Here is a 15,663-nt window from a genome sequence, read left to right on the forward strand (position 1 = left end):
GGGTCAGATGGCTTCCTTGTTCTTGTGTCTTCCCTCGAAATCATTGCTACCCAGGATTCTTCAAAGTGAAGTTACATGAGAAACACCCAATCCTGCTCTCCTCTGACCTAATTCAGACAAATTTTATTTACGACTTTCTGATCCCGAGAATCTTCTTTCTTGACCTGTGAATTGCAGGATACAGCCATGGAGTTCTTAGGCTGGTGTAACACCTTCAGATTCTTTAGATCCTCTGCAAGCAGGAGGCTCAAAGGGATCAAGGGAAGCTTGGTTTTTGTGTTTTTCTGATTTTATGTATTTTTGTGGGCTTGCAGGTTGTTTTTTTGAGTAACACAGAGCTGTAGATGATCAGAGGGACTGCGGCCATTCACTATATGTACTGCTTAGGTAAAAGAAGCTGCAGTCTTGGTTGTGGTGTACAGCATGTGGACAGCATGTTTTTAGGAACTGCAGGTGCAGTGTATATAGCTTTCCTTTGTTTATAGAAGTTGGGGTGACAAGCACTATGTTTTGACAGTCTACTATCCCATAGAAGAGGACTTTCATACATCCAATATCACCTTTGGAGAGTATATTTTTATATGCTTTATTATAGCTTAGGTGTTACGGTTCTTCAGGGGTTACGTACACCTTTTACTGGAGATTTGCAACGTATTGTAGAACTGTTGTGCTTTAATATAGCAGTCCAGTCTAGGTGACTTTGTGCACTTGGACTTTATACACCATATACTTTAGTTTGATGAAATATTTCACAGCAGAAGGTATTTTTCTATGTGATCTAGATGTGTTCCTGACATTCATTTTGGCTGTAACTTCTTGATAATCAAAGCAAGCCACAGTTACAAATACGTATCAAGTGTTTTTATGGCCAGTGTTTGTAGCTTAGGTAGTTGTTTTTTTCCTCTGTGGTCATTCTCCAGTCCTACTGTACTCTGTAACACCGTTCGTTGTTTAGCTCTTAAAAGACCTAAATCAGTGATAAGTTTTAGCAGATTTTGCAAACTACAGAGAGGAATGTCAGTAAAGGATTAGGGAAATAGGCAAGTACAGGCTTGCTGGCTGTCCAGGACACAGGACTTCTGTGATTAGTCTTCATGGGTAGTTTTTGCATCTGAACATGAGATGCTTTTGTCTCCATCGCAAAACCACTAGTAATTCTTTTTGTACTGCAGCATCCAAAAGCAGTTTGTTGCCTAGTGTTCCAAGCCTAGTCATGCAGTTTGAAATTACTTTGAACAGCGTATTAAATCAGAGTTGCCAGATACCAACATTTGATCCGGAAAGAGCTTTCCGGATGTTGTACAGTTACGTGACTTCGAGTGCAGTCTTCACCACTAACAGTCTGGGGTGAGACCTGGAGCTGCCCTGGGGTCGCTGACTCTTTTGCTCTTAGATTTTTACAGGTCACCTCTAGTCCTGTATTTATTTGCTACTGCTCAGAAACAGGCAGCCCAGCAGAAACAGTGACATCAAAAGATTTTAAGTTTTTTTCCCAAAGCCTCACAGAGGTGTTATCGTCTGCAGCATATAGTCAGTGTGGCTACAGGGTGGATACTTGGAAAGCATTTCAATAACCTGTTCCAGAGCTCTTCTGAGAGAATTTGCCAATATGTTGAAAAAATGTGGAAAACATTGATTTAAGACTGAAGTTCACTTTCAAGAAACTTGATACATTTATGAAGTCCAAAGAGGTGAACTTACTTAATGTTTGGGGCGAGTATTGGGAGAAAGCTTAAAAATGACCTAATAGAAATTTTTAGTTTGTGAAAATGATTGGTGAAATGTAAAGGGAGGGTTCCTTGTTTATGAAATCGTTCAGCTATCTGGCACGATTCAAAACTGTGTGTCCCTCAGCATGTGAGGGCTGTATGCAGCCATGTAGCACAGAGTAGTAAGTGTGTGACTTCAAAATACATAAGCAATGAGTTGTTTAACAAACAAAAAAAGAATGTTTGAACAAGACTGTTGCTGGTAAGTTTTATAGGTGAATATATACTTGTGTGTTCCTTTCCTAGTGTTTAATACTCAGTGTTTTATTTGGCATTTTGTCTGTGTTTTCCTTTTGCAGGTAGTAAGTTTTCTTCACACAGTCTTGCTGTGTGACAAGCTGGATTTTCGGACAGCTCTGGTAGTGTGTCCATTGAACACTGCCCTGAACTGGTTGAACGAGTTTGAAAAATGGCAAGAAGGTTTAGAAGATGACGAAAAACTAGAGGTATAAGGCTAAAAAGAGTTCTTAAAAATTAAATAAGTGAACGGTTTACATAATTGGGAAGCTCCACCACTGAAAATATAGGCTAAGGAATGCACCTTAAGTATGTGAAAAATCTACTTGCATTAATATGCCTTAGGTATTTAAAAGCTACCCTGGTACTTCAGTAATTTAGAAGAAATTCAAGCATATTTTTCTCCCTTTGAAAGGTCTGTGAACTAGCAACTGTGAAACGCCCTCAAGAGAGAAGCTATATGCTCCAGCGTTGGCAAGATGAAGGAGGTGTGATGATAATAGGCTATGAGATGTATCGTAATCTTGCACAAGGCAGGAATGTGAAGAGTAGAAAACTTAAAGAAATATTTAATAAAGCTTTAGTTGACCCAGGTAAGTGAAAATTAATACTAGTATGCATCATATATTGTACTTTTTGGTTTACATATATGAGCTAAGTAGTCTTGCTAAATGTAAATGTGTTGGGCAAATAATTTTAAACAATAACTGTAGTGAGTCTTACCACATTTTCTGTGTTGGCCTTTACTGAGTTATGGAAACGGTTGTTCAGAAACTCCCCCATCCACTGTTGTAAATAGACTTCTGTAACAGTCTTTTCTGTTAGATCGAATACAGAACTGACCACGGAATATATACTGGAAACTTTTCCTAGTGGGTATCTTTTTTGCTAGCATTGCTTTCTTTGCAAGGTAGTTTGAAGTGTCTCTGTTGGGACCCTAAGGTTATTTTAATCTGCTGACTTGTTAGAACCACAAGCTGCCTGATCCTTGATAAAATCTACTGTTGAAGGAGCAGCTACACATGAAAAATAGTTGAGAATGTACCTTAGAAGTGTGAACGAACAGGTGCTAATTAAGTGCTAATGAATTGATTACAGCTAAAGCACTTAATTCATTTTTTAAGTCTAAGAAATGTGTGTCTAGTTTAAGCCCAGCTGAGGTAGGCAAATTTACATAAGCAGGTATGTAAGCACTTGAAGGTATTCCGAGTTCATAAAACCAATCTATCAGGTGGTCATCAAAAAGAACGAAAAATTTTAGGATGAGCAAGTTTCACCAAAATAGCAACATTTTCCTACAAATTCTCAACTGGCAACTGATATCTGAAAACAACTTTACGGTTATGCAGCATGCCGTGTATTTTAAAAACTTTTTAAAAGGTACCTTTGCCATAACTTTGGTATTTCTCTTCAAATTGGGAATGTTGAAATGGTAGGTGGGGTACGTGGTTTCTTTGATTCTGGAGGTAGGTTTTCTTGAGTTTTAATTATATGGCTGGACTTCAGGTTTCTTGACAGTGGTGTTGATTTTTCTTTCTTTCTTTTTTTTCCCCCTTCTCTTTTCTGATTCATGAAAAACAGCATTGGTCTGTTTTAAAATTGTACTTGGTGTGATTTTGTGACGTTTCAAATAATAGTAGGGCTGTGAATTCTGTTCTAAAAGACAGAGAGATCCTTATAATGGGAAAAATAACTGTGAGATTATTTGCATTAGCCAGTTGGAATTGGCATCTCCAGCTGTGCAGAAAGCCTGTTTGAGCAGCTAAAAAATTAATTAATTTTCTGCCAGCTTGACTCACTAGAGCACATAACTGCTGTGAAGTCAGGGATGCTCCAGTACAGTAGCTGATAAACTATTTTTTTGATCATATTGACTCCACAGGCATTATTTAAGCAATGAAGAAAATGCACTTCTTGCCAGTGGATTTTCTGACACCTTCTATTAATGCTGCAGTTACTAAAAATAAGCAAAAAAAAAAAAAAAAATCCAGGGGGGAACCCTGTGCTGTCAGTCTTACTCTGTATCTGATTTGCTCAAGATAGTTGCATTTGTTGAGAATGTTGCCAGGAAGGTCACAGCTAGAGAAGAAAAAGGTGTGAACTGCTGTCCTGAAGTAGTGGTGACGGGGCAGTAGCCCGACAGAACACTAGCTGTATATTCACTGGTCATGTTCTGGTGCAATGATGAAACAAAATTTTATACACTCTTACAGTGATTGATTTTTATGTGGGTTTTTTTTTTCCTTGTGGAAAGCGTAAGGGAGGCTAAACACGGGTTGTTACCATGTGTCTTTATAGTAGTATTGTCCCTTCCTTCATGGATTTTTATTTATGTATTTATTTTGTATTTAACTTCCAAAATATTGGACTGTGGAGTGAGGTGGCATGTTGGGCATGCGGTTTTATGGAGGAGACACTGTGACTTGTGTAACCTCCCTGTCCCACCTCTTGTGAATCTCTTGGTTTTTACGTCCTGCTTATAGGTGGGGTTCAGTTCTGCTTTCAAACCTCTTTAGACAGCTTAGGACAACCTGGTCGAGCAGTGTTTGTGGTTAGATTATTGACTCGTGTAGATTTAATCGAGTTCAGAAACTGCAGCACATTCAACCTTGTAGGTTTTGAATAATTTCATATGAACGTGGAACCCTCTGTTTTATTTTCTTCTGGGACTAGTTGGTTGGTAGGATGGAATCAGACTGTTAGGAAAACTAACCTTGAAGTACCTCCACAATTATTTTTATGTTGCTTCAAATCTTTCTCTATTTTAACTAATTACAAAAAGACAGAAGTGTTCATCCGTTGTTATCCATTAGTTTTTGGAGACATTTGGGTTGCCTAAATTGACCAGAAGTATCTTGCAAGGACCATTATTTGTTTCTTGCTATCTTTGTGAATCACAACATTGGCAATATAGCAGGCTGCTAGTAAAAGAGTTAGGAAGCGATGTGCTGGCTCACTGCTGGGAGTGTAAATAGGAAAACCTTTGCCTCTGGGAGCATTTTTAATTTAAAAAGTTGCAAATTTGGTATTGGAGTGATAACTTAATGATACGTGTCTGGTTAAAATGAATACTGCTAGGGTAGACGTACTCTATAGTAGAAGCTTGTACTGCGCTGTATCCTACAGAAGAGGGGACCAGAGATGGAGGGTTTAGCCAAAGTTTATGGGTGGAGAAGTAGTGTGAGAAGTGATTTCATTAATTAACTAGCTCTGCTATGTGAAATAATAGCAAGATTATATACGCATGCAGAGCACCAAATGGTTTCCCATAATGCTTTGTGCAGCTGATGAAATGCCGTTGGGTTTATTGATAGCTGTTGCGCTTTGCTTGCAGCATTTCAGTAACTTTGTGGTTTTTTTACTTGTTACTACTAGTAAAAATTCCCTTACTGTTTAATTTGGAAAGAGTTCTTTAACTGGCAGTTGTATGAAGCAGATTGACGTTCTTGTAGACATCAGAGGAAAAGAACTGTGTGTATATCTATGTATCTATCAGTGAGTATGTTTTATGTGTATCAGTATAGTAACACGTACAACTACAGCAAGAAGAATAAGAGGATGAAGACTATGATCTTTGAGGAATGACTGAAGGAGTAAGGCTTTTTAGTCTAGAAAAAAGACAACTAAACTGACAGATTTTCCACCATGTAAGAGCTGGGTACTGAAAGGACTGTTACTAGTTGGCTTTTTTACATCGGTTGGAGAAAGGAAAATGCAGAATTTATTCTGATTTGCAGCAGAGATCATTTAAGTTAGGTATTGTTGCACAGTGTTTTAGCAAAAGAGAGAGGTGATGGAGTTTCCTACTTCTGTTAGGGAGGATGTGTCCCTTTCTCATAGTTCTAATATCAGATGAACAAAATGGACTAAATGATCCCTTAAGGGCCCTTTCAGTTTTACATTCCTTTATAATATTTTGAGAAATGTTCTGTCCGTAATGCATCGCATTGATGTTTAAGAACAAGGAAGAAACCCACAAATTTATGAAAATCCCTGCCACTGAATTGTAGCCAAGATGTCAGTTCAAGATATCAATGCTACACGCCTGCCAAACAAACCACAAATGATTTGACTGAGATAGGTTTTTTCATATTTTTGCTATCATTCATTTACTCTAAAAACCAGTTTTTGAGGAGGGTTTTTGTTTGTTTGTTTGTTTTTTAACTAACCACTTCATGTTCATGAATCACAGTCTTTATTGAAACTGATTTCTGGGGGTTTTGCCCAATTTTGATTTCTATCTGTCAGTAAGACTTCATTATCCTTCTCTAATATAGTTTGATTCTGATTGTAAACATAACGTACTAGACCAAATCTATTTCTGAGAATGATGTATCAATGTGCAAGCTGTCACATCTGGTGGGGAGATGTTTCAAATGCCTCAGTTCTAGAAAACGGCTCCCAACCGTCTCAGCAGTCCTGTACACTGCATGAACAGCTTGGTTGCAAGATTCTTATTCTTCAGAAAATACAGGAATGAGGACTAGAGAAAGGATCTGTCACTACTGAGACGTTTGCCTAAAATTGAAGGAAGGCTTTGTGTGTAGTCACTCAGTGATTTGCATGCTGTCAAAACTGGGGAAGGTACAGAAGTCATGAAATAATATGGGGAAATGTTTTCATGGCAGGTGTGAAAATTCAGAAATAAGTAGGCTTAGACAAGTCTAAGTGTGTTTAGAATTCGTATGTGGATTTTCATAGGTGTTTTCCAGCCTTTGTTAAAAAGGCAATTTTTTTCTGCTTGGAAAAAAATACTTTGATTCCTTTTCTGATAGCATGTAAGATTCGAATCATTTTTTGACACTTAAAATGGCACGATTAAGATGACTGGCATTAAATCATGCAAGTGGTCGAAGGTGTAATTGATTCTCTGTTGTTGATCACTGTCCTAGAGTTAATTTGCTTCTTTACAAGGCAGTTGAAAGTTAGTCTGAGGACAACTCGTAGTAAATTACGAAAGATTAGATTGTCCTTGTTGATAAATACTCCTTGCCATCTCAAGTATCAGCCTTTTTAGAGCTGAATAGATGAACCCAGCTGATGGCTTTGGGTAGCATTTTTCAAAGGTGCGTAAACATGACTTTAGCTGACTTCATGGTTGATAGTACTGGAATTGAGGTCAGGTTTAGATCTGGTGAAACATTCATTCTAAGTTACTAGTTGGATCCTAGAATATCTTTTAGTTCTCCTTTCAAGTAAAGAGCTTCCAGAAATTGCCCCAAATCTGAAAACCATTAGGGTGTGTAGGTCTGTTCTGCCAAGTTTGGTGATATTTATCTTAAACCCCAAATTGTAACCCTTAATTATACTAGAGTTGCTTTGCCTACTGTGGAAATATATTGTGGTTGCGCTCTTGACATTGCTCGTGCAACTCACGTGAAAAAGCAGTCTAGAATCCTTTGGTTTATCTTTTGGAAGAAAGCTGAGGACATCTCTCTGCTGACATTCAGCTACAAGGTGGCAATTCACTTGTCTGTAACTCAGATCAGATTTGATCGTTTCTTATCTAAGACTTTTGATTGCACTGTTTACCGCTGTTGATACTGACCTGTTGCCTTAATGAAAAATTACTGCTTACCTGATTTTTGGTTTTCTTCAGAATTGGTCAGGCACCAGTAGATGGCAGCCTAAGCTGGACTTAAGGAACAGTTTACGAAGTTTTGACAGGGCGAATGGAATTGTAGCCATGCACACACGAGCTGCATGGATGGATAATTTTTATAGGAATATATTGCAAAGCTGTATTTAATCCTTCCCATGAAGACTTTACAAGCAACAGCCTGTAGTTTAGCAGAATGGCTACTGTGAACGCTAGTGAGAACCTTAACGGTGCTAAAAAAAAACCCACCAGAAAACATACATGCAAAAGTTTAAAAAAAAAAAACAAACGCAAACCAAACAAACCTTAATACTATTAGTAGAACAAATTTTGGGTTCTTTAGGCTACCAGTTTCTTTGTGGTTATAAAAGATGGAAGACGTCTAATGTTCTTGCTTTCTAGGCCCCGACTTTGTTGTTTGTGATGAAGGACACATACTAAAAAATGAAGCATCTGCTGTTTCTAAGGCAATGAATTCTATTCGATCTAGGAGAAGAATCATTCTTACAGGAACACCACTGCAAAATAATCTTATAGAATGTGAGTAGTTCTCTGGTTTAAGAAATGTTTATTTCCTTGAATATTCTTTTGCCTTTCAGCAATATATAGATAGATTTAGTTTGATTAGAAGAAAGTAATTTGATACAGTGAACCTGTTTGTTAGGTTTCTCTATCTAAAAAAGCCCCAACAATCTGGTTTTGCGTTTTGCATTTTAAATCATTGTCTCAAGGTGTGGCTCCACGACGGTTTAAGCCAAATTAAAATGCAGCTGTTGGGAATCTGGCCGCTCCTCCATCCTTTCCCTTGGCATGGCCTTATGTACACCTGATCCCTCAGGGAGCCTGTATGAGGAGTATCCAAAAATGAACGCTGCAGAAATGAATAGCTTTCTGACAGTTTAGTTCCTTGATCCGGCTAACCAAAGGATCAGATGAGTCTCAGCATGTCAAAAGGGGAAGGGAGAGAATGTTCAGAGGGGAAATGGGTGGACCAGGTCTTGCAGCAGCATCAATTTAAATTGTTTGAAACCATTGCAGAGCAGTGTTCTTAGTAAACTTACTAAACAGTGATTTATGTTACTGTCTTGGGAATTTCATTCTAAACTAGCTTGTAACATTTGCTCCTGTTTGTTCATATGCTGTAATCCTTTTTCCTATTCATTAATATGCTTTTGAATCTATTTTAAAATCTTCGCAAATACGATTTTGTTATACGATTGCTTCGGTGTACAGCAACTTTCAAACTTCGCGTAACAAACGATGAGATAGTTTTAAATCTGACATGAAGTTTAGAAGTTACTTCTGTGCCTACAGTGCGTGCCAATTTAAGATGCCCTTCTGGGAAAATGTTGGGGTGGTTTGGGTTTTTGAGCTTAACAGAAAGTTCTTAGTTTTAGATATGACACCTTTATTTCTGTTAGAATTAATCCCAGTACTGTACTTTCCATTTTGAACAACTCGAGCCTGATCTTTGTGTCCTAGATCACTGCATGGTTAACTTTATTAAGGAGAATTTGCTCGGTTCAATTAAGGAATTCCGAAATCGATTTATAAATCCAATTCAGAATGGTCAGTGTGCAGACTCTACTCTGGTAGATGTCAGAGTAATGAAGAAGCGTGCACATATTCTCTATGAGATGTTAGCTGGATGTGTTCAGGTAAGAACAGTTTTGCTAAAACTAATTACTTGAATTAGCTGCAGGGAGGGGAGGAGCTATTTCATCTTGTTCTGAAAAAAGCACTCAAACACTGTAAACTTACAAAGTGAGAGCTCCGTTGAATCCAGCTATTACTTTTGACTTAAATATTTTCGCTAATTACTAGACCTCTGCATTATTTATTGTGACTAGAAAAACTTACACTGACATTTGGATAAAAGCTATGAAATTTTTGTATCTTAAGCAGGAACTATACGCATATTAAAGAATACAGCTGTTTTGCCGCTAGGAGACTAAAAAATTAAATGGTAGAGTAGGATATCAGTTGCTTTGAAATATTCTCTTTTAATGCCATATACACATTTAGAGAATACACATGTAAATACTGCCTTAAAAACTGCACAGAAAGTTGGTGCTCCATAGTTTGTCGCTTGGTTCTAAATTGCTGTTTTTTCTGATTTGTGAGAATCAGAACAATGGGGAAGAGGAACGGGAATCGGGTCCAAAAGGGTGAAAAACTTTTCACCTTAAAGACCTTAGATGAAAAAACAAAACAAAACTGCCTAGATTTCCAGCACGTGGGCTGGCTTCCTTGCTCTTCAGTTAACCTGCTGTGGAATTGCACCTCGTGTGCTGTCGGCATGACGTTACTGCTCTTAAACGCAGGCGGCGGCAGCCTGACCGAAGGTGTGACGCTCTGCGGGCGCTAACGGCCTCTCCCTGGCTGCGTGGGTGTCGGTGGCTGATCAAATAGTCCAAGTGGGCATGAGCTGGGTGAAATGGTCCCCGTGGGATAATCCCACAAGCAGATATTTCTTTCTCCACGTAAAGAAATAAAAAGGTTTACGACAGTGTGTAAGGCTGGTAGAGTACCTCCGATCTTAAAATTGCCAGCTTGGAAATACAAATAGTAGTGAGGGGATAGCGTACATCATTCTACACATCTGTGCAGCAGCACGGGAACACGAACGGAAAGGAGGAACGTGAATAGCAAGTAAATCTTACATGCCTTCAGATGCTGGGCCTCCCGTGTTTGTGCAGCATCGGACGGAGCCCAGCTGGATTCTCTCCCGGCGCGCTGCGCACAGCGGATCCTGTCCGTAGAGAGCAGTTGTCCCGTGGGGTCATTCGAGCTACTGTGTAATTTCCTTAGAAGAAACCAGCTCTGTTCGTAAAGGATGTTCTCACGCGAGCTTCTTGCTGCACCTCTAGATCACGGCAAGGCCACGCAGGCGGCGTAATGGCCGGTACCGGCTGGGAGCTGCCCGCGGGCTCCTCTGTTGCAGGGAGCTGGCTGAGGTCATCCTGCAGCCAAGGAGCTTCTGCAGCGCCGCGCGGGCAGGTTAGCTCTGGTGAAGCTCACTTAACTCCGAAACCTGTGACGGTCTCGGTCGGGATCGATACACAGTTCGCCGTTTGGATGAGTAGGGGTGGGTGGAGAGAAGTAGTAGAGCGTAAGAGTAGAAAAAATGAAAATAAGTAAATTTTGGGTTGCCCCAAGCAAGTATTCAGAAACTATGTACTCTTAAAACAGAAAACGGTTAACCTGAGTGCGAGTGAGTTCATCTGTGATGCAAACATTGATGATCAGCTTGATTTAGAGTGAGATTTAGATTAGCTTGACTTACCCGTGCTTTCACAAAAAAAAGATATTTTTAAAAACCCCGGGCAAGTAGTTACGAGAGCAGCTACTGAAGTCGCAGTCAACTTTTTGCAAAGACCTGGAACTGGGACATGGGATTAACAGGTCGTATACTTTTGACTACACAACCGCATTTACTAGATAAGATGGGCTTCTGCAGACAGTGCCTGTAATTAGATTGTATTTAGTGGGCTATTTTTTTCTCTTTGTGGTTGGAAGGCATCTGAATCATTGCGGTTTATGCATGGTGCTTTGTCGTTTAAGGTGTCAGAAGTTCTTAGGCTCTCAGTAGTCATTTTCATGTTTCTGTGACTAAAGTAGTGTTTGTAAAATTACAGAGGAAAGATTACACGGCATTAACAAAGTTCCTCCCACCAAAATACGAGTATGTTCTAGAAGTTCGAATGACACCTATTCAGTGCAAACTCTACCAATACTACTTGGATCATTTGACAGGTATGTGCCTACAATTCTCTTGGGTAACAAGATTGATGGTCATTTAATAAGGGGCTTTTTGCCACAGTTGGTAGGTTGGGGGGGGGGTTCATATGTATTATTGGCTCTGTGGATGTATTTTTCTGCTTCCTGTAAGATTTACCTTAGTTCTGAAACTTGAATTATAGCAGAACATGTGGTTGCACATAAAAATATTTTTTTGAGGAATAATAATATTTGCATCTCTTCAGAGTAGTCCACCTTCAGGTTTTGGTTCGTCTGTCTCTTCTTCCTTTTCTAAACAAAAACGTAATTGATTTAATGTCTTATTCTTCCAAGAAACAAGATACTGACTGTAAGACCGAGGGGAGAGAATGCAAAATTGGGATGTACTGGTGTAAGCATGCTGCCAAGCCTTGCAGTTTCCTTTTGTCATTACGCTAGCTGAAGCTGTTATTTGTCAAATATTGGCTCTTTTGTGGAACTGCCTCTTCTTTTGTTCTCAAAACCCACAAGCCTGGTTTTCACAATGACCATGCTTTTCATCAGCTTTCAATGGGGTCTTGACTGGTCTGTGTTGGGGACTGGCATCTTCCCCCAAAAATGTAAATTTGTTTAATTGAAAAAGTGTATAAGGAAAAAAACAAAACAAAATATGTCACTGTGGGCTGGTGTGCTGTCCACTTCTATTAGAGATAAGCCACTGCAGCTTGTTATTTTAGTATATCGAGATATTGGAATACCAGCACTTCTAAATGATTTACGCGTATGTACCACATAGACTCAGAACGGTAATCTCAAGGAACTCTTAAGTGAGGTTTTCCGTACCGCCGTGCTCCATGCACCCAGATTCCTCAGCGGCAGCTTTTGCTTTCCGGAGCTATTCTGATTTTTTAAAAAATATTATTTATAATAATTGACTTTAATGGTCATGGGTGTAATTCCATAGTCAAGAATGTGCTGTACTGCAGTCTGTTCTGTGTTGGCTCTTCTTTAGATGTGTTCTGAAAAGCAGCTTGTTTGTGTTCCGTTTATTTCTGCATCATGCTAAATGCCTTCCAAAAGCGAGTAGCTTCAAAACGATAAGCATTAACTATTTACTTTACAGGCATGCATCTAAATGATTTGGGTTAAATCTTTGTAGCTCTTCATAGGAACTTTTTAATCCCGACAGTTACGGTAGGTTATCTTTGGCCTATTTCCAGTACAAAGCGTGGCCGTGTTTGTGATTTCACGCTCTCGGCACGGGCTTTGTTGGTCTGCCATGCTTTTAGGTGGCAATGGAAACCTTTTACAGGTCGTCGATGAGCGTAAGAGCTAGTGCTGTATGTTTACAGCTGTTTTTCTTTTACTCTTCATGGAAGTCTTTACATACAATGGCTTTCAATACTTCCCTTTTTAATGAAGCGGGCAGCAGAGGAGAGGAGGTAGCCCCTAGTCCAGTGTGTTAAGAGGAAAGTTTGTTCTGGCCAAAAGCCTATTACAGTGACCTTCAAATTTGCTACAGTGTTGGTGCCATTCATTTATTAACAGGTTATATGTGAATTAACGATAAGAAAATGCACTGCCTAACAGGTAGTTTAATTAATCTGCCCAGACTTTAAGCGCTCAACAAAATTATTTGAGTCTGGCTAAGTTTGCATTTGTTGAAGGGGATTGTGTGTCTTGACTTAGCAGCCCTTAAACTGTCTTCATCTTGGGCTAGTGTCCTGCCAGTTGGGTCGGCTCAGTCCGTGCCAGAGACAAGATGAGAAAGAAGAGGGGAAACGGGAGGAAGGAAGGACAAGCGGCCTCTTTTGGAAGGGAAAAAGCTGTCGAGGCTAACCATGGCTCAAGTCTTCAGAGCAAATCTCTGTGCTGGTTGCTGATGCCCACTTCATTCTTTGCATTACTTTTGTATTTCCAAAGAAGACCTCGTGCTCTCTGATTTTCATTAAATAAAAGAGGGAGTCTTGCTACTGAAGATAAATACAGAAGGGGGATTGCCTCTTATCGTCTTCAAATTTTTCAAATTAATGTTTTTCTGTGCACTGTAACAGGCGTAAACTAAAATGCACATTTTAGATGCAATTTTACCAAGCTTTTCCTTCATTTAATGAAAATTATACACATTTTCTTTCACTTCTGTAATACAGAAAATTAAAAAGTCTATAGGACTTATTAACTTGAAACTTGTTAAGAGCGAGTTTCTCTGTGATGGTAGCTCAGGTTTAGGGAAGTTGAATCTTAAGAATTTCTGTTGTCCATACAATTCCATTTCCCAAAGTCATAGGGGAGCACAAATGTGAAGATACTCGAAGCTGTGTGATTAAAATGTAACAAGAACTTGCCTTGTCAAAATATTTATCCTGAGATTGTCTTTTGTATTGAGCAGACGCACTGAATAAGCTTTGTGCCTGTTTTGCCGTAGACATTTGATGATCGTGATGCAATAAATACTGGTTTCTTGCAGGTACATATGCCTTAAATGATGCATAGAATAAATATGGAAAACAATGCGTTTCAAGAACCTAAAGTTAATATGCTGCTTAATGAGAAGTTGAGACTACAAAAAAGAAATTTAACTGTCTGTACACTGTGCTACTTTGCACTAATCTGTGCTTGGGCAATGAAAAAATAGGCTAGGCTTTTTTTAGATTCTTTATTGTTACAGAATACTGCAGCATTCCAAGTCGTTAAATAAAGGTAGCTCAAAATAGTAAGCCAAATTCATTGAAACCTAAGTGCAAATTTTATTTGTGTTTTCTACCTTGGGCTGCTTTTACAAAACCTAAATAGACATGACTGTCCTTTTAAGAGGATTTGGATTCTTTCCTATACTGGGGAGAAATGCGCTTTTATGTAAAAATGTAATCATGTTTCTCATTATCAAGAAAAAGGGGAAAATCTAATTCTGACAACTTTAACTAGGAAAAAAATGCCTGTGACTCAGTAATTTGACCTCTTTTACAAGAGACGTTACAGTATGATGTGCATCTGGAAAGAACACTCGGTACTGCACTAATGGATTGTTCAAAGGGGGAACAGTATGTGGCAAACTTACTTCAAGGTTTCGTTCTAAAACCTGAACTTTATTGTCAGGTGTAGGTAGTGGCAATGAAGGTGGAAGAGGCAAAGCTGGAGCTAAACTATTCCAGGATTTCCAGATGTTGAGCAGAATCTGGACTCACCCTTGGTGTTTGCAGCTGGACTATATTAGCAAAGAAAATAAGGTAAATTAGATATATCAAAATATTCTCTATTGAGAACTTTCCAAATAAGCTTTGCCAAATGCTAGGTAAAGTTTCGTCAAATTAATGGAAATCTTTGTTGCTGTGGGGTGATTTTGCTGCTGTTTTTGTCATATTTTTGTTTCTGGGTATGTTGTCATTCTTAAAACATTTTAAGGCCAACCCTTTGTAGAACTTACCATTGTTTAAATAAAGAATAAGCAGATGGCTAAGGGTTTAATAAAAGCTTCTGGATGATCGTACTTAATAAAATTTCTGTTTTTTCTCTTTTGAGGGCTATTTTGATGAAGACAGTCTGGATGAGTTCATAGCATCAGATTCCGATGAAACTTCAATGAGCTTAAGTTCTGATGATTATGCAAAGTAATTGAGCTTTTATTTGTTGTTGTTTCTTGGATTTATTTCCCTAATAGAACTTAAGTGATTTCTATAAAAAAGTGAATGTTTATTTTTAATTGTATAGATCTGTTAGAATATGTTCTGTAGCACTAGAATTTTTGAAAAATAATGGGGTGTACAATGTTATCTTTCTAGGAAAAAAAAATCCAAGGGGAAAAAAGTGAAGAAAAGCGGCAGTGATAATGATGTTGAAGTCATTAAAGTCTGGAATTCAAGATCTCGTGGAGGTGGAGAAGGAAATGCAGAAGAACTTGTGAACAACCCTCCGTCTGTTACAAAATCAGATGAAGGTGAGTACAGTATACAAGTCAGTCAAATACAAGGCAGCTTCATTTCGCAAAAGGTGATTTGAGAGGGCTGTCAGGAATTCTGCTTTCCTGCAAATGGGCCAATTCCTTATTTCTGTGAACTGCTGCTATGCTTACAGCTCCTGCTATTTCTAATAATATACTCGTCCCGGGAAAAGGAGGGGCACCAGCTTAGAACTGAGGGTTCTTGTGGCAGGGAAGCTGCATGGTTAATTTTTTAAACTCCTAAGTACAAAACGAGGCAAAGTTAACAGAGGAACTATGCTGCTTTTCATCTCTATTTAAACATATTGGTGAAAGATTGAGGGAAAGATTAAGACATACGCATGTCATTCATGGTTGCACCTGGAATTTGAGATGGATATCGAGCAAGCAGATACAATACA

At 38.8% G+C, this 15,663-nt stretch overlaps 1 protein-coding gene across 1 annotated transcript in view; it reads left to right on the top strand.

The window, feature by feature from the left end:
- The window catches only part of ATRX (alpha thalassemia/mental retardation syndrome X-linked), a 70,052-nt gene that overhangs the window by 42,324 nt on the left and 12,065 nt on the right, over window positions 1-15,663 (top strand). Inside the window, exons 17-24 of the mRNA XM_010285902.1 lie at window positions 2,069-2,215; window positions 2,422-2,599; window positions 8,008-8,145; window positions 9,088-9,263; window positions 11,244-11,361; window positions 14,422-14,552; window positions 14,845-14,933; window positions 15,105-15,259. Of these exons, the coding sequence (XP_010284204.1) occupies window positions 2,069-2,215; window positions 2,422-2,599; window positions 8,008-8,145; window positions 9,088-9,263; window positions 11,244-11,361; window positions 14,422-14,552; window positions 14,845-14,933; window positions 15,105-15,259 (1,132 nt within the window). The remainder of the gene's footprint in view (window positions 1-2,068; window positions 2,216-2,421; window positions 2,600-8,007; window positions 8,146-9,087; window positions 9,264-11,243; window positions 11,362-14,421; window positions 14,553-14,844; window positions 14,934-15,104; window positions 15,260-15,663) is intronic.

Source organism: Phaethon lepturus, unplaced genomic scaffold, assembly GCF_000687285.1.
Source record: "Phaethon lepturus isolate BGI_N335 unplaced genomic scaffold, ASM68728v1 scaffold13214, whole genome shotgun sequence".
NCBI lineage: Eukaryota > Metazoa > Chordata > Aves > Phaethontiformes > Phaethontidae > Phaethon > Phaethon lepturus.